The 19634-nt window shown below is 46.5% G+C and overlaps 2 protein-coding genes across 2 annotated transcripts in view; both read left to right on the forward strand.

The window, feature by feature from the left end:
- The window catches only part of LOC106589767 (uncharacterized), a 69242-nt gene that overhangs the window by 36191 nt on the left and 13417 nt on the right, over positions 1–19634 (forward strand). Inside the window, exons 5-6 of the mRNA XM_014180097.2 lie at positions 184–513; positions 1239–1335. Coding sequence (XP_014035572.2) covers positions 184–513; positions 1239–1335 — 427 coding nt within the window. The remainder of the gene's footprint in view (positions 1–183; positions 514–1238; positions 1336–19634) is intronic.
- LOC106589771 (ligand-dependent corepressor-like) lies at positions 9703–14542 on the forward strand. The gene has a single exon (XM_014180102.2). The coding sequence runs from the start codon at positions 10054–10056 to the stop codon at positions 11221–11223; it is 1170 nt and encodes a 389-aa protein (XP_014035577.1). The 5' UTR covers positions 9703–10053; the 3' UTR covers positions 11224–14542.

A 19634-nucleotide genomic window follows, 5' to 3' on the forward strand; every position in this document is an offset into this window, starting at 1 on the left:
TGTTACAGCAATTTCTGTAAGATTGTGTATTGACAGGAATATCTAACAGGACCATGTGTGTTCTTAGTTACATTTGAGAAACTGTTGCTATGGTTGAGATGGCTTTCGCTCACGGGCCTTGGGTCAACCGTCTCTACAGATGTCTTTGTAATGTTTTTTTGTTTGTTGCTGTCCTTCAATCAGATGTGCCCAGCTTCTCAGACCCGCACATTCCAGTAGTGGCTCTGGAGATAATGCAGAGGATGATCCGCCAGTTTGCTGCAGAATATACCTCAAAAAGCAGTTCCTCTACTCCGGACAGCCGCTCCACTCCCAGGCCTGGTCTCCACCCAGACCAAAGCCTGCCTCCTCCCCCCTCGCTGCCCACGGTGCCCCCAGCTGCCAGCCCTGGTGGTACTGCGACCGCCTCCGTACCCAGCCAGAACCCCGTCCTCTCCAAGCTGCTGATGGCCGACCAGGACTTACCTCTCGACCTCACTGTCAAGAAGCCTCTGCCACAGCCTGTAGAACAAGGTAGGAGCAGATGCACCAGTGCTGGTAGTAGACTGACTGAGCAGAACACTTGTACTGGTAATAGATTTGATGTGAAGTAACCTCTTCCTCACTGTCAAGAGGTTGCCGCCACAGCCTGCAGAACAAGGTAGCAGCAGATTCACTACACTACTTTACTGCACACTAGGGTTGAATGGTGGGAACCTGGTTACTGAGATTTACTGGAATTTACCGCCCAAAACCACTCCCTTTTCCCAGGATAAATAACTATCAGATACTGGTAAATTATGATAAATGATTTATATGAACAGCATATGAACGAGTTTTAATGACTCCAACTTTGGTGTATGTAAACTTCCAACTTCAACTGTAGCTAGCTACATCTATGGGCTTTATGTTTTTCTGTCGTGCATAATGTGCAGTAGCCTATATCATATAGTTATTCGATAACGGCACAAACATTTTGACTTTTTTGGGCTTGGGCTCATTAAATGTCGTTAATGAAGGGCTCGTAAAATATATTTCATATTTGGCTTATCATGCTGAGGTTTGAATGTTCTTGCTGATCAAAGCATATTTCAATGATTTATAATGCTTTTGAAAGGACCCTTCCGGTTTTGACGGCAAATACCGGGTTACCCGGGAGAAAGGGATTTATTCTTGGGATGGAATATTTAGTAAAATACTGGGAAAATATTCAACCCTATTGCACATGTACTGCGCTAACACTTGTGTCCTGTACCTAGATGGAGTCCTGGACCTGTCACTCAAAAAGGGAAGGGCCAAAAGCAGCACGTCATCGCTCCGCAGCCCTCACCTTTCCCAGACGTCCGCTCTTAGAGGGTAAGACCAACTTTCTGTTTCTACATCCTGTAGGGCTTTACCATAGCTCACTCCCCAACCTGTTCAAACAACAGTTTAGAACAACCTGTAGGAGCACATGAAGCGATGGTCACCAACTCTGGTCCTGGGGAGATGCATGGTGTGCGTGTTGATTTGACTGTGTGACATTAGTGGTTTCACATGTGCATCTTCAAGAAGGACATCTTGAAGGAAATGCTTTGGTATCAGGAGACATTATTATTATTATTATTATTATTATTATTATTATTGGATTCCTTTTAAATACACAATAAGATGTAGTTAAGATTCCAATGGATTTAAGAAATGAGCAAAATAATCCAAATAAACCCCTAACCATTACTTTCTGTTCTACTGATAACACAGCATGGTGTTCAATGGTTTACATTGACCTTCATTTCAAGGTCAAAAATCATTTAAAATCTTTAATCCAGTAAACTCTTGTGTTTTGCCCTAGGGCAATGCCTCATGATATCACACCGTGGTATGGATGTTAGTGCATTTGAAGTGGAACACCGTGGAATACATTTTTTAATTTGGATTAATTAAGCTCCAGTTTCTCCGCTCTCTAGCTACACTCCTCTCTGGAGGGGGAGGAGGGAGGGGAGGAGGAGGGAGGAAGGAAGGTGGAGTGGAGGAAGGAAGGAAGGTGGAGTGGAGGAAGGAAGGAAGGTGGAGTGGAGGAAGGAAGGTGGAGTGGAGGAAGGTGGAGTGAAGGAAGGAGGAGTGGAGGAAGGAAGGTGGAAGGAAGGTGGAGTGGAGGAAGGAAGGTGGAAGGAAGGTGGAAGGAAGGAAGGAAGGAAGGTGGAGGAAGGTGGAGTGGAGGAAGGAAGGTAGGTGGAGTGGAGGAAGGAAGGAAGGTGGAGTGGAGGAAGGAAGGTAGGGGGAATGGAGGAAGGAAGGAAGGTAGGGGGAATGGAGGAAGGAAGGAAGGTAGGGGGAATGGAGGAAGGAAGGAAGGTAGGGGGAATGGAGGAAGGAAGGAAGGTAGGGGGAATGGAGGAAGGAAGGTAGGGGGAGTGGAGGAAGGGGGAGTGGAGGAAGGAAGGAAGGTAGGGGGAGTGGAGGAAGGGGGAGTGGAGGAAGGAAGGAAGGAAGGTAGGGGGAGTGGAGGAAGGTAGGGGGAGTGGAGGAAGGAAGGGGGAGTGGAGGAAGGAAGGAAGGAAGGTAGGGGGAGTGGAGGAAGGTGGAAGGAAGGTGGAGTGGAGGAAGGGGGAGTGGAGGAAGGAAGGAAGGTAGGGGGAGTGGAGGAAGGAAGGAAGGAAGGTAGGGGGAGTGGAGGAAGGGGGAAGGGGGAGTGGAGGAAGGAAGGTAGGGGGAATGGAGGAAGGAAGGAAGGTAGGGGGAATGGAGGAAGGAAGGAAGGTAGGGGGAATGGAGGAAGGAAGGTAGGGGGAGTGGAGGAAGGGGGAGTGGAGGAAGGAAGGAAGGTAGGGGGAGTGGAGGAAGGGGGAGTGGAGGAAGGAAGGAAGGAAGGTAGGGGGAGTGGTGGAAGGAAGGGGGAGTGGAGGAAGGAAGGGGGAGTGGAGGAAGGAAGGAAGGAAGGTAGGGGGAGTGGAGGAAGGTGGAAGGAAGGTGGAGTGGAGGAAGGGGGAGTGGAGGAAGGAAGGAAGGTAGGGGGAGTGGAGGAAGGAAGGAAGGAAGGTAGGGGGAGTGGAGGAAGGGGGAAGGGGGAGTGGAGGAAGGAAGGTAGGGGGAGTGGAGGGAGGAAGGGGGAGTGGAGGGAGGAAGGAAGGTAGGGGGAGTGGAGGGAGGAAGGGGGAGTGGAGGGAGGAAGGAAGGAAGGATGGGGGAGTGGAAGGATGGAAAGATGGAAGGAAGGATGGAAGCAAGGAAGGTAGAGTGGAAGCAAGGAAGGTAGAGTGGAAGCAAGGAAGGTAGAGTGGAAGCAAGGAAGGTAGAGTGGAAGCAAGGAAGGTAGAGTGGAAGCAAGGAAGGTAGAGTGGAAGCAAGGAAGGTAGAGTGGAAGCAAGGAAGGTAGAGTGGAAGCAAGGAAGGTAGAGTGGAAGCAAGGTAGAGTGGAAGCAAGGTAGAGTGGAAGCAAGGTAGAGTGGAAGCAAGGAAGCAAGGTAGAGTGGAAGCAAGGAAGAGTGGAAGCAAGGTAGAGTGGAAGGAAGTGGAAGGATGGATGGAAGGAAGTGGAAGGAAGGAAGTGGAAGGATGGATGGAAGGAAGTGGAAGGATGGAAGGAAGGAAGGAAGGAAGGTAGGTAGTGGAAGGATGGAAGGAAGGAAGGTAGGTAGTGGAAGGATGGAAGGAAGGAAGGATGGAAGAAAGGAAGGTAGGTAGTGGAAGGATGGAAGAAAGAAAGGTAGGTAGTGGAAGGATGGAAGAAAGAAAGGTAGGTAGTGGAAGGATGGAAGAAAGGAAGGTAGGTAGTGGAAGGATGGAAGAAAGGAAGGTAGGTAGTGGAAGGATGGAAGGTAGGTAGTGGAAGGATGGAAGAAAGGAAGGAAGGAAGGTAGTGGAAGGTTGGAAGGAAGGTAGTGGAAGGATGGAAGAAAGGTAGTGGAAGGATGGAAGAAAGGAAGGAAGGTAGTGGAAGGATGGAAGGAAGGTAGTGGAAGGATGGAAGAAAGGAAGGAAGGTAGTGGAAGGATGGAAGGGGGAGGGGGAGTGAGTGAAGGAAGAGAGCCAGCTGCTTGTGGTGAAGCTGTTCAGAATGTACAGCTCTGTATGCAGAGATCCACAGATGTATATCTACCAATCTTTCTCTCCTCTCTCTTTCTCTGAAATGATATTTCAAAGCTGAGTTGAGATGGATAACTGATTGAAGGTGGAGGGAATATTTAGAAGTCCAAAAAAAAGCGGACACCTGTCAAGTCATAATATATTGGGTTATAGCTGCTAGTGCATTAGCAACAGTAAAGCGCATGCTTATTTTCTTTGCCTCTGTGTCCGTCATTATCTCCTCTCATCATCAATCATTCACCCGTCAATTTAATGTAATCATGTTCACTCAATAAGACCTGATGATTTGCTATGTTCTGTCACACATACTGTGTGTGCCTTGAGTGCTGACCTGGCAGACAAGTATTTCAGATGTTTTTCTTAGTAACAGTATTTCTTAGGTTGATATTGTGAGTGTTTATGTACAGTAAGTAGCCCTATAACATCCCATACTGATGGCTTACTCTTTTATTGTTGTGCTTGTTCAGTGGTAACGTCACTCGCTAAGGGCTATTGCTACGTTAGCATTAGTCATTTGGCAACACGGTCATCGTGCCCTTCTCAGTTATTAAATGCCAGACTGCCTTGCTGCAATGACCAACATGTCCCCCCTCGCTCCTGAGCTATATGGACAGGACTAATGACCAACATGTCCTCCTCCCTCCCTCCCTCCTGAGCGATATGGACAGGACTAATGACCAACATGCCCTCCCTCCTGTGCTATATGGACAGGACTAATGACCAACATGCCCTCCCTCCTGAGCTATATGGACAGGACTAATGACCAACATGTCCTCCTCCCTCCCTCCTGATCTATATGGACAGGACTAATGACCAACATGTCCCCCCTCCCTCCTGAGCTATATGGACAGGACTAATGACCAACATGTCCTCCCTCCCTCCCTCCTGAGCTATATGGACAGGACTAATGACCAACATGTCCTCCCTCCCTCCCTCCTGAGCTATATGGACAGGACTAATGACCAACATGTCCTCCCCCCTCCCTCCTGAGCTATATGGACAGGACTAATGACGAAAATGTCCTCCTCCTCCCTCCTGAGCTATATGGACAGGACTAATGACCAACATGTCCTCCCTCCCTCCCTCCTGAGCTATATGGACAGGACTAATGACCAACATGTCTTCCCTCCCTCCTGAGCTATATGGACAGGACTAATGACCAACATGTCTTCCCTCCCTCCTGAGCTATATGGACAGGACTAATGACCAACATGTCTTCCCTCCCTGCTGAGCTATATGGACAGGACTAATGACCAACATGTCCTCCCTCCTCCTGAGCTATATGGACAGGACTAATGACCAACATGCCCTCCCCCCCTCCCTCCTGAGCTATATGGACAGGACTAATGACCAACATGTCCTCCCCCCTCCCTCCTGAGCTATATGGACAGGACTAATGACCAACATGTCCTCCCCCCTCCCTCCTGAGCTATATGGTCAGGACTAATGACCAACATGCCCTCCCCCCTCCTGAGCTATATGGACAGGACTAATGACCAACATGTCCTCCTCCCCTCCTGAGCTATATGGACAAGACTAATGACCAACATGTCTTCCCTCCCTCCTGAGCTATATGGACAGGACTAATGACCAACATGTCTTCCCTCCCTGCTGAGCTATATGGACAGGACTAATGACCAACATGTCCTCCCTCCTCCTGAGCTATATGGACAGGACTAATGACCAACATGTCCTCCCTCCTCCTGAGCTATATGGACAGGACTAATGACCAACATGCCCTCCCTCCTGAGCTATATGGACAGGACTAATGACCAACATGCCCTCCCTCCCTCCCTCCCCCCTGAGCTATATGGACAGGACTAATGACCAACATGCCCTCCCCCCTCCCTCCTGAGCTATATGGACAGGACTAATGACCAACATGTCCTCCCCCCTCCCTCCTGAGCTATATGGACAGGACTAATGACCAACATGTCCTCCCCCCTCCCTCCTGAGCTATATGGACAGGACTAATGACCAACATGTCCTCCCCCTCCCTCCTGAGCTATATGGACAGGACTAATGACCAACATGCCCTCCCCCCTCCTGAGCTTTATGGACAGGACTAATGACCAACATGTCCTCCTCCCCTCCTGAGCTATATGGACAAGACTAATGACCAACATGTCCTCCCCCCTCCCTCCTGAGCTATATGGACAGGACTAATGACCAACATGTCCTCCTTCCTCCTGAGCTATATGGACAGGACTAATGACCAACATGTCCTCCCCCCTCCCTCCTGAGCTATATGGACAGGACTAATGACCAACATGCCCTCCCCCCTCCTGAGCTATATGGACAGGACTAATGACCAACATGTCCTCCTCCCCTCCTGAGCTATATGGACAGGACTAATGACCAACATGCCCTCCTCCCTCCCTCCTGAGCTATTTGGACAGGACTAATGACCAACATGCCCTCCCTCCTGAGCTATATGGACAGGACTAATGACCAACATGTCCTCCCTCCTCCCTCCTGAGCTATCTGGACATTACTAATGACCAACATGTCCTCCTCCCTCCTGAGCTATATGGACAGGACTAATGACCAACATGCCGTCCCCCCTCCCTCCTGAGCTATATGGACAGGACTAATGACCAACATGTCCTCCCCCCTCCCTCCTAAGCTATATGGACAGGACTAATGACCAACATGTCCTCCACCCTCCCTCCTGAGCTATATGGACAGGACTAATGACCAACATGTCCTCCCTCCTGAGCTATATGGACAGGACTAATGACCAACATGTCTTCCTTCCTCCTGAGCTATATGGACAGGACTAATGACCAACATGTCCTCCTCCCTCCCTCCTGAGCTATATGGACAGGACTAATGACCAACATGTCCTCCCTCCTCCTGAGCTATATGGACAGGACTAATGACCAACATGCCCTCCCCCCTCCCTCCTGAGCTATATGGACAGGACTAATGACCAACATGCCCTCCCCCCTCCCTCCTGAGCTATATGGACAGGACTAATGACCAACATGCCCTCCCCCCTCCCTCCTGAGCTATATGGACAGGACTAATGACCAACATGCCCTCCCCCTCCCTCCTGAGCTATATGGACAGGACTAATGACCAACATGTCCTCCTCCCTCCCTCCTGAGCTATATGGATAGGACTAATGAACAACATGCCCTCCTCCCTCCCTCCTGAGTTATATGGACAGGACTAATGATGAACATGTCCTCCTTCCTCCTGAGCAATATGGACAGGACTAATGACCAACATGCCCTCCTCCCTCCCTCCTGAGCTATATGGACAGGACTAATGACCAACATGCCCTCCTCCCTCCCTCCTGAGCTATATGGACAGGACTAATGACCAACATGCCCTCCCCCCTCCCTCCTGAGCTATATGGACAGGACTAATGACCAACATGTCCTCCTCCCCCCTGAGCTATATGGACAGGACTAATGACCAACATGTCCTCCTCCCCCCTGAGCTCTATGGACAGGACTAATGACCAACATGCCCTCCTCCCTCCCTCCTGAGCTATATGGATAGGACTAATGAACAACATGCCCTCCTCCCTCCCTCCTGAGTTATATGGACAGGACTAATGATGAACATGTCCTCCTTCCTCCTGAGCAATATGGACAGGACTAATGACCAACATGCCCTCCTCCCTCCCTCCTGAGCTATATGGACAGGACTAATGACCAACATGCCCTCCTCCCTCCCTCCTGAGCTATATGGACAGGACTAATGACCAACATGTCCTCCCTCGTGAGTTATATGGACAGGACTAATGACCAACATGTCCTCCCTCCTGAGCTATATGGACATGACTAATGACCAACATGTCCTCCCTCCCTCCTAATCTATATGGACAGGACTAATGACCAACATGCCCCCTCCCTCCTGAGCTATATGGACAGGACTAATGACCAACATGTCCTCCCTCCTGAGCTATATGGACAGGACTAATGACCAACATGTCCTCCCTCCTGAGCTATATGGACAGGACTAATGACCAACATGTCCTCCCTCCTTAGCTATATGGACAGGACTAATGACCAACATGTCCTCCCTCCCTCCTGAGCTATATGGACAGGACTAATGACCAACATGTCCTCCCTCCTGAGATATATGGACAGGACTAATGACCAACATGTCCTCCTCCCTCCCTCCCTCCTGAGCTATATGGACAGGACTAATGACCAACATGCCCTCCTCTTCCCTTCCTGAGCTATATGGACAGGACTAATGACCAACATGTCCTCCTCCCTCCCTCCTGAGATATATGGACAGGACTAATGACCAACATGCCCTCATCCTCCCCTCATGAGCTATATGGACCGGACTAATGACCAACATGTCCTCCCCCCTGAGCTATATGGACAGGACTAATGACCAGTAGGCCCTCCTCCCTCCCTCCTGAGCTATATGGACAGGACTTTTGACCAACATGTCCTCCCTCCCTCCTGAGTTATATGGACAGGACTTTTGACCAACATGTCCTCCCTCCCTCCTGAGCTATATGGACAGGACTAATGACCAACATGTCCTCCTCCCTCCCTCCTGAGATATATGGACTGGACTAATGACCAACATGTCCTCCTCCCTCCCTCCTGAGATATATGGACAGGACTAATGACCAACATGTCCTCCTCCCTCCCTCCCTCCTGAGATATATGGACAGGACTAATGACCAACATGTCCTCCTCCCTCCCTCCCCCCTGAGCTATATGGACAGGACTAATGACCAACATGTCCTCCTCCCTCCTGAGATATATGGACAGGACTAATGACCAACATGCCCTCATCCTCCCCTCCTGAGCTATATGGACAGGACTAATGACCAACATGTCCTCCCTCCCTTCCTCCCTCCTGAGCTATATGGACAGGACTAATGACCAACATGTCCTCCCTCCCTCCCTCCTGAGATATATGGACAGGACTAATGACCAACATGCTCTCCTCCTCCCCTCCTGAGCTATATGGACAGGACTAATGACCAACATGTCCTCCCCCCTGAGCTATATGGATAGGACTAATGACCAGTAGGCCCTCCTCCCTCCCTCCTGAGCTATATGGACAGGACTTTTGACCAACATGTCCTCCCTCCCTCCCTCCTGAGATATATGGACAGGACTAATGACCAACATGCCCTCATCCTCCCCTCCTGAGCTATATGGACAGGACTAATGACCAACATGTCCTCCCTCCCTTCCTCCCTCCTGAGCTATATGGACAGGACTAATGACCAACATGTCCTCTCTCCCTCCCTCCTGAGATATATGGACAGGACTAATGACCAACATGCTCTCCTCCTCCCCTCCTGAGCTATATGGACAGGACTAATGACCAACATGTCCTCCCCCCTGAGCTATATGGATAGGACTAATGACCAGTAGGCCCTCCTCCCTCCCTCCTGAGCTATATGGACAGGACTTTTGACCAACATGTCCTCCCTCCCTCCCTCCCCCCTGAGCTATATGGACAGGACTAATGACCAGTAGGCCCTCCTCCCTCCCTCCTGAGCTATATGGACAGGACTTTTGACCAACATGTCCTCCCTCCCTCCCTCCTGAGCTATATGGACAGGACTAATGACCAGTAGGCCCTCCTCCTTCCCTCCTGAGCTATATGGACAGGACTAATGACCAGTAGGCCCTCCTCCTTCCCTCCTGAGCTATATGGACAGGACTAATGACCAACATGTCTTTCCCCCTCCCTCCTGAGCTATATGGACAGGACTAATGACCAACATGTCTTTCCCCCTCCCTCCTGAGCTATATGGACAGGACTAATGACCAATAGGCCCTCCTCACTCTCCTGCCCTATCTGAACAGAGCTGGACATATTTTTTTTTTTTAGATTTCATACTTTTCTTTTGATTTTCTTTTCCCTGCATTTCCTTTTTTTATTGTTTTCTTATTGTTATGTTGACTGACGCATAATTTGTAATAAAATGCGAAGCCAAAATAAACAAGTTCCCAAACCCTGAGCTTTTTTGTTCTTAAAGGGAGCACACATTCACACACACATATATTTTGTAATATGATGTTACCTAAGCAAGATCAACCAATAAAGGGGTGGCCTCATCTTCCCTCCCCCAACCCATCCTCCCCTAGAGAGAGAAACAATAAAGCACTGTGCAAGCTCTGCTTACACCCAATTTCCTTCCATCCAATCAGGCGTTCCCTGAGTGCTGACGGACAGGCCGGGCTGCCTATGTGGAGCCTGCAGGATGGGAGGAGGGAGAATTTCAGCCACTCCGTCCCTTTAAAGCCCACCTCACCTCTCTGTCACGCCCTGCACATCAAACAGGAAGTGAACCTATATTCCAACCCAGAGTTGTCTCCCAACCAGAACCAGATGTCCAGACCCTTCGACCACCTCTCTCTCATTTCCAGGTACGGCTCTCCGTCCTGGGCCTCCAAGACCCACTTCGGAGCCCTCCTGAAGCTCTGGGCCAACAGCAGAGCTGGGGACCACCTCAAAGACCTACCCAGCTTGCTGGAGGCCGCAGGGCTCTTCACCAAGTCGCCCGCCTGTGGGAAGGCAATCATCCAGGAGACCCCCAGAGACGAGGGCCTCTCTCTTTCCCACTCCCCGACCGTTGACCTCAAAATCCCCCAGGTGAGAGGCCTTGGAGGCCTGGGGGTGGACTTCTGCTTGGGCTCCCTGAGCTCTGATCCCTACAGCCTCCCCAGCCACCACTGTGAGAACAGCCTGGGGAAGAGGCAGAGGTCCATCCTGCCCAAACACAGCCGCCGGGGAAGCAGTGGAGGAGAGGGGGAGTACTGGGCTTCATCCGATGCAGACCGCTCTGCCTCTGGGGGGCAGTATCCTACCTCTGACCCCGAGGCAGACCTCAGCAACAAGCAGATGAGGAAAAAGAGGGGACGATACCGTCAGTACAACACAGAGCTGCTAGAGGAGGCTATCGGAGTGGTGATGGGGGGGAAGATGAGCGTGTCCAAGGCTCAGACCGTCTACGGGATCCCTCACAGCACTCTGGAGTATAAAGTCAAGGAGCGCCTTGGCACCCTGAAACATCCACCCAAGAAGAAGCTGAAGCTGATGAGCCACATGGAGGAACCGGAGGATACGGAGGCCCCAGAGAGCCAAGAAGCTCTGGATGCGACCATGGACCTCCAGTCTGTGTCAGCATCTGGAGAGAGCGGCAGGCAGCTGCTCAGTACAGGCCTCTCCCCAGACGAGTAAAGTCACGACTGAAAGAGATTCAGTACTTGATGATATGTGATGTTTTTTCCCAGACCAGGTAATCGTTTGCATTTGCCAGGCAGTGGCAATGACAGAGGAGTCTATCAGGGGAGGCTGCTGAGGGGAGGACGGCTCATAATAATGTTTGGAACAGAGCAAATGAAATGACATCAAACCATGTGTTTGATACCATTCCGCTCCAGCCATTACCACAAGCCTGTCCTCCCCAATTAGGGTGCCACCAACCTCCTGTGGAGTCTATATAGCTAGTACACAATTGATCAGTTCGGTATCTTGATTTATTCCAAATGCACTTCTACTTACTGTGATCAACCCCGTGAATCAGTCTGACCTATTCATCTTGGCTCTTTAATCATTTTAACATGTTTGTTAAGCCTACTATAAGTAGCTGTTGTCTAAATCAATCAAACACTAAATTGTCTCTGCACTCTTTTAGATTGTCCCTCGATGTTGTCCTAGACATTGTTGAAACCCTCCATATTTGAAATATGTTTTGGGAGTGTTTTATGAAGCTTGTTTGTACTGTATAAGGATATCAGACAATATTTGAACGGTTCATCCTGAAACTGCTTTTGATACGGTGCTACCATAAACTAATAATTTACTACCTGACTAATATAATGTGTGATGGCAAAATTGCAATTGGACCAAGCCCAATTGTCTGCACAGAGTTGTATATTGGTCAGTGGTGCCCCTTACTGTTCTCTAGGAGTACTCTGGTTATTACAGCACTTAGGGTTGAACCAACGGTCTCCATCCCAGGTCCTGTAGAGCTACAGGAAATGTATGGTCTTATTGGAGGCCAGCTGCAACAAAAGCCTGCAGACTTTGTAGCACCAAGGTTGGAGACGTTTGGGTTGGATACACCAACCTCATTTCTTTGTTTGGGTCATAATGATGACGCATGCTCAGCCCTCGACATGTAGAATCAAGGCTTATTTCTATTTGAAACTCTATTCATATTTGATCATCTAAATGGGGGTTTATAATGTTTATTTTACATTGTGAGTTTAAAGTCATACACTGGTTGATACTCTCTTTCCCTGTCACTGTTCAGCAAATGCACACCTGAGATTGAATAGACCAAACTACAGCAGAAAGAATGTGGTTGAAAGGATGCCTGCAACCATTGTGTACTACTGAAAATCTTAATGTAAGGTTGAATGTTTTTGTTTTTTGGGAGAACAGATTCCCCTGTCCGCAATTTCACCACCTCCTTAGTTACCAACCAAACCTCAGCTATAGACGTGTTGGTTGTTTAGCTACAAAATCACTATGGAGAAACTGGTTTGGCCTAGGTTGTTGACACGTAAACGATATTTCCTCTCAAATGTGTATTGAAACCTACATTTGCACAATGAGCACTTTTCTTTGAAATGCATGTCAGCTGTTGGTTAGCTAGCTAGTGAATTTTGGCTATATTAGCATAGATGTGACATCAGTCAAAACGCCTCAAAACAAGACATTGTATCAAAGAGATCAAACTAGCTAAAACACGCCACCCACAATTCCCCATGTGGCAGTTTCTTGTCATTGTTGCTAGCAGTCTGGCCATCCAGAATCACAACGCGCAGACTTCCTCCTCATTGAAGCCTGCACATTGTTTTTGTGACGTGAGGAGCTAACCGTTTATACTCTCCAAAAGCACTCCAGATTTACAACCACTCAGATATGTCGCTATCCGCTGTGTAGTGTGATTGGGACATTTCTTTACCTGTGTTCACCCGTAGCCTTCACCACAACTCAGGATAATGTTTGTGTGGGGCTGCAGTACTTGTGTGAATGTGTATATTTCTATCTTTATCAGAAATGTATATACTATGTTAGATATCTATACACAAACATACCTCACTCTCAGATGTATATCTCCTACTTATTTCCACGCCTCTTGTATCTTACTCAGAATCATCTGAAGGGGAAATTTCTTTTTTTTTTTGTCTGCGAACAGGCACTTTTGGGATCTCTTACCATTGACTGATAAATATATGCACCCGACTCTTATCAGGTGTTCTCACAACTTACCTTATCCCAGCATTTGTTTACCAGTTTGAGCCTCTTTGACATTTTAAATCTGTGTGGCGCTGCAGTTAGCACAACAACTTCAGGTGTGAAGTCAGGTAGTCTCATTACCTCTAGGGATGACTGTCCCTGCTTAACAGAAGAAGGCAAGAACAAGGGAAAGGTGGAAATGTTTGTTCTTAAAACATTTTTAAAATCTTAACTATGTATTGAAAGATTGGTTTTGTTCACGTGTTAGATTGCAGCTTTAAGGTGCAGTAAATTGATGAGTCTCAAAGGTTTCGCCATGTGGCGCATAGCACTAAGGAAATTCTTTGGAGGAGTGTAGAATATGCTGAAGCATAGATACTTTGCCCATTGCAGTTTAAACATCATGATGTTTTTAGAAAACATCACATAATTCAATGGATGCCGTATTTGCTCCTCCTTGGTAATACCGACCAATAAAAATGTATGGAAATCTCAGAATTGTACACAATGTTTACTTATCTAATTCTACAATCAGAACAAGAATCTAAATACTCTTCGTGAATAGAATGCTCGGAAGCAGCGACATGGTGTCCCGCTGTGAATTTGGCAAAACTACTGTGAGTACTACTTACCCTATCGACAGTTCTACCTCAGGACATTTCATAATATTAGATCAATCCCCTATTGTCCTTGTATAAGGTTTATATTACAGTGCTGGTTTTACTACAGTCATCAGATTAACAGGTATTACTACAGTTCTAGTGACATTTTTATAGTCAACAAGACTGTAAGATGTTAATTTCTTACTCTTGACCCAGTAAGTTATTATGCATCATTTTTGAGACTTATGTAAACTAAATATTTAGACAAACATTTGAGTTAAAAGTTTGATTTTGGCCCACCGTGAACACACAGCTACAAACTCTTAGATTATTGCTAAAACTTAACTGATATCACATGAAATGCATAAAACAAGAACTTTCCTTAAGCAAGGCTGGTCCTACTCTCTCCTTTCAGGTTTATTTTTTGTTGGACAACATTACATTTCCTTTAGTCTTTCAGGTGTATATAAGTATAGTGAAAATAAATATAATTGACTACTAGGTTAACTAATTAGTATGAATCCACTGTAAATATTACTTTTTAAATGTGCAGTGAATACCAGTCAGAAGCTTGTACACCTACTCATTCAAGGGGTTTTCTTTATTTTTACTATTTTCTACATTGTAAAATAATAGTGAAGACGTCAACTATGAAATAACACATATCGAAAAATGCAGTAACCAAAAAAGCTATTTTATATTTGAGATTCTTCAAAGTAGCCACCCTTTGCCTTGATGATACCTTTGCTCACGCTTGGCATTCTCTCAACCAGCTTCAGGAGGTAGTCACCTGGAATGCATTTCAATTAACAGGTATGCCTTGTTAAAAGTTAATTTGTGGAATTTCTTAATGCGTTTCAACAATTAATTTGTGTTGTGACAAGGTAGGGTGGGTATACAGAAGATAGCCCTATTTGGTAAAAGACCAAGTCCATATTATGGCAAGAACAGCTCAAATAAGCAAAGAGAAATGACAGTCCATCATTGACTGGCCTTCATGTCTTAAAGTAATCTGGAAAATTTCAGGAACTTCTCTGCCGCAGAGGATAAGTTTATTAGTTAACAGCCTCAGAAATTGCAGCCCAAATAAATGCTTCTGCGTTCACTTAACAGACACATCTCAACATCAACTATACAGTGGAGACTGCGTGAATCAGGCCTTCATGGTCAAATTACTGCAAAGAAACCACTACTAAAGGACACCAATAATAAGAGGAGACTTGCTTGGGCCAAGAAACACGAGCAATGGACATTAGATCGGTGGAAATCCGCCTTTGGTCGAGTCCAAATTTTTGATTTTTGGTTCCAACTGCCATGTCTTTGTGAGATGCAGAATGATCTCAGCATGCGTGGTTCCCACTGTGAATCATGGAGGAGGAGGTGTGATGGTGTGGGGGTGCTTTGCTGGTGACACCGTCTGTGATTTATTTAGAATTCAAGGCACACTTACCCAGCATGGCTACCACAGCATTCTGCAGCGATATGCCATCCCATCTGTTGTTTTTCAGCAGGACAATGACCCAAAACTCATCCAGGCTGTGTAAGGGCTATTTGACCAAGGAGAGTGATGGAATGCTGCATCAGATGACCTGGCCTCCACAATCACCTGACCTCAACCCAATTTGAGATGGTTTGGGATTAGTTGGACCACAGAGTGAAGGAAAAGTAGCCAACAAGTGTTCAGCATACATGGCAACTCCTTCAAGACTGTTGGAAAAGCATTCCTCATGAAGCTGGTTGAGAGAATGCTCAGTGTGCAAGCTGTCGTCAAGGCAAAGGTTTGCGTCTTTGAAGAATCTCATAGAAAATATATTTTTGATTTAACACCAATTCTTTTTTTTTTTTTTTTTTTTTTTACTACATGATTCCATATGGGTTTTGATGTCTTCGCTATTATTCTACAATTTAGATGATAGTCAAAATAAAGATAAACCCTTGAATGAGGTGTCAACTTTTTTGCTGTATATGTAGAAATCTTTTGAACTTGCAAACCAACTGTGATCACCCTCAAGTCAAGACATATGCTTCACAGTAGTTGCAATAAATTTGGGTTATGATTTCATTTCATTATAATTGATCATCTGAAACTAATCAAGATTACGTCTTTGTTTTGAGGATGAGTCCGTTTTATTAGTGGATTTGATGGGATTGACAACAAAAAGGTAAACAAATCAAAGTGAGTTACTTTAATCAAATTAAACAGTTGCCAGGCTTTTCTTTGTTACCATGACAATCACGGAGCCTTGCTCGTAAGTAGTCGCTGTCATAAAATTGCCATTATAAATCCGGATACTGAGACAAGATTACACTATTGGAGAGAAATTTAAGGTTTTGTTTTTTATTAGCATTTTGCATGTGGTCCATTCTTCCACAATACACAAACAGTTTCCGTGTTAACATTAAAACAGGTTCCACAAGGGTTGTGTTAAAATTACAAAAATCTACAGAAGCAAATCCGCTACCTCATCTCTAGAAAAGGACTGAACCTGCATCAAATAAATCTAACTTCTTGAGGCAGTATCTAGCAATTTCCCATAAACACAAGCAAAGGATATGGGCCAAAGCTTTTTTGCAGTATGTGTTGAACTCTGCTAGCTGTTTGTTGACTCATTGCTTTAGATGTATGCCGTAATCTTGCAATTGTTGTCAACAGTTTTGCGATTTGCTGTCCATGGCCCATCAGGTTAATTAAGCTACTAAATAATTTATGTATGGAGATGTGAATACCACTTGGCAAAGGTTGATATAAGCAAATATTTTCTTGGATGAGACTTCTCTTATACAAGACTACTGAAAATTGAAGGACTAGGTTGGTACACTTTTTGTAAATACTTCAAGGTTCTGTAAAAGTTACATGCACCCTACTTGACTGGTTCATATTTTAAAGGTGAGGGTGTTCATGTTTTTCGATCTTTGGTTGTATGTTTTTGTCAAAGTGTTTCTACTAATGTGTTTTTGATTGAATAGCTTGTAGGCGTTCTTCCCAATTAGTCAGAAATTTAATTTGACCCTTCACACTCTAATGCTTCGATAAGAAGCTTTTCAGAAGCTTGCACACCCTTCAAGTCAATGAGATGAATATTTTTCTTGAGATGATAGTTGTAGTCCTTTTGACTCCTGCAGTATTTATGTAAATAGTCTTAATACTAATTATACCAAACTATACACAGACAGATTTTACAGATGCATTCAGAAAGTATTCAGACCCCTTGACTTTTCCCACATGTTATGTTACAGCCTTATTCTAAAATGGATTCAATTGTTTTTTTCCTACAATCTACACACAATACTGCATAATGAAAAGCAAAAACAGGTTTTAGACATTTTTGCAAATGTATAAAAAAACACAAATCACATTTACATAAGTATTTAGACCATTTAATCAGTACTTTGTTGAAGCACCTTTGGCAGCCATTACAGCCTCAAGTCTTCTTGGGTATGGCGCTCTCATTCCTCTCTGTAGATCCTCTCATGCTCTGTCAGGTTGGATGGGGAGCGTCACTGCACAGCTATTTTCAGGTCTCTACAGAGATGTTCGATCAGGTTCAAGTCTGGGCTCTGGCTGGGCCACTCAAGGACATTCAGGGACTTGTCCCGAAGCCACTTCTCCAATTGTCTTGGCTGTGTGCTTAGGGTCGTTGTCCTGTTGGAAGGTTGATAATGGCGCCGGAGGGTACGGTTGCCGTTTTTTACGGGCTCCTAACCAACTGTGCTATTTAATTTTGGGTACTTTTTTCACCACTAGTAATACCTACATGTTTCAAATGGACCACCATAGTCCCTGTGCCCAGGAAAGCGAAGCTAACTTGCCTAAATGATTACTGCCCATTGCACTCACGTCGGTAGCCATGAAGGGCTGGTCATGGCTCACATCGACACCATCATGCCGGAAGTTTTAGATCCACTCCAATTCGCATACCGCCCCAACAGATCCACAAATGATGCAATCTCTATTGCGCTCCACACTGCCCTTTCCCACCTGGACAAAAGGAATACCTATGTGAGAATGCTGTTCATTGACTACAGCTCAGCATTCAATACCATAATTTCCACAAAGTTCATCACTAAGCTAAGGACCATGGTAATAAACACCTCCCTCTGCAACTGGATCCTGGACTTCCTGACAGCCACCCCAGGTGGTAAGGTTAGGCAACAACACATCTGCCACGCTGATCCTCAAACCCCTCAAGGGTTTGTCCTTAGTCCCCTCCCGTACTCCCTGTTCCCCCACGACTTTGTGGCCAAGCACGACTCCAACACCATTAAGTTTGCTGACGACACAACAGTGGTAGGCCTGATAACCGACAACGATGAGACCGCCTATAGGGACGAGGTCAGAGATTTGGTAGTGTGGTGCCAGGAAAACCACCTCTTCCCTCAATGTGAGCAAGACAAAGGAGCTGATCCTGGACTATGGGAAAAGGAGGGCCGAACAGGCCCCAATTAACATAAACTGGGCTGAAGTGAAGCGGGTCAACAAACTACCATGGTCCAGACACACCAAGACAGTTGTGAAGGGGGCACGACAACACCTTTTCTTTCTCAGGAGACTGAAAAGATTTGGCATGGGTCCCCAGATCCTCAAAAGGTTCTACAAATGCACCATCGAGAGCATCCTGACCGGTTGCATCACCGCCTGGTATGGCAACAGCTCGGCATCTGACCGTAAGGAACTACAAAGGGTAGTGCGTACGGCCCAGTACATCACTGGGGCCAAGCTTCCTGACATCCAGGACCTAATACTAGGCAGTGTCTGATAAAACCCCCCAAAATTGTCAGACTCCAGTCACCTAAGTCCATAGACCGTTCTGTCTGCTACCGCACAGCATGCGGTACCGGAGAGCCAAGTCTAGGACCAAAAGGCTCCTTAACAGCTTCTACCCCCCCCCCCTAAGCCATGAGATTGCTGAACAATTCATCAAATGGCCAACCATTTTACATTGACCCCCCCCCCAACTTTTACACTGCTGCTACTCGCTGTTATTTGTGCAGTCACTTTCACAAATTACCTCGACTAACCTGTACCGGTACCCCTGTATTTGTAAGTCGCTCTGGATAAGAGCGTCTGCTAAATGACTTAAATGTAAATTTAGCCTCTCTTATTGTTATGTAATTTTCTTGTTCATTTTTTAAAACTTTTTTATTTTAACTCTATTTCTTGAACTGCAATGTTAAGGGCTTGTAAGGTTGTATTCGGTGCATGTGACAAATACAATTTGATTTGAATCTTTGCCCCAGTCTGAGGTCCTGAGCACTCTGGAGCAGGTTTTCATCAAGGATCGCTCTACTTTGCTCCCTTCATCTTTCCCTCGATACTGACTACACTCCCAGTCCCTGTCGCTGAATAACTCCCCGCAACATGATGCTGCCACCACCATGCTTCACCATAGGGGTGGTGCCAGGTTTCCTCCAGACGTGTCACTTGACATTCAGGCAAAAGAGCTCAATCTTGGTATTCATCAGACCAGAGATTCTTGTTTCTCATGGTCTGAGAGTATTTTAGGTGCCTTTTGGTAAACTCCAAACGGCCTGTCTTGCCTTTTTATCTGAGGAGTGGCTTCTCTGGCAACTACATAAAGTCCTGATTGGTGGAGTGCTGCAGTGATGGTTGTCCTTCCGGAAGGTTCTCCCACCTCCACAGAGTTACTCTGGAGCTCTGTCAGAGTGACCATCGGGTTCTTGGTCACCTCCCCGACCAAGGCCCTTCTCCCCCAATTGCTCAGTTTGGCTGGGTGGCAAGATCTAGGAAGAGTATTGGTGGTTCCTAACTTATTTTATTTATGATTCACGTATGCCACT

This window comes from Salmo salar, chromosome ssa28 (assembly GCF_905237065.1).
Source record: "Salmo salar chromosome ssa28, Ssal_v3.1, whole genome shotgun sequence".
Classification (NCBI taxonomy): domain Eukaryota; kingdom Metazoa; phylum Chordata; class Actinopteri; order Salmoniformes; family Salmonidae; genus Salmo; species Salmo salar.

What these genes read in the sequence shown, in the direction of transcription:
- LOC106589771 (XM_014180102.2), top strand. Translation starts at nt 10,054, where the DNA reads ATGATGTTACCTAAGCAAGATCAACCAATAAAGGGGTGGCCTCATCTT.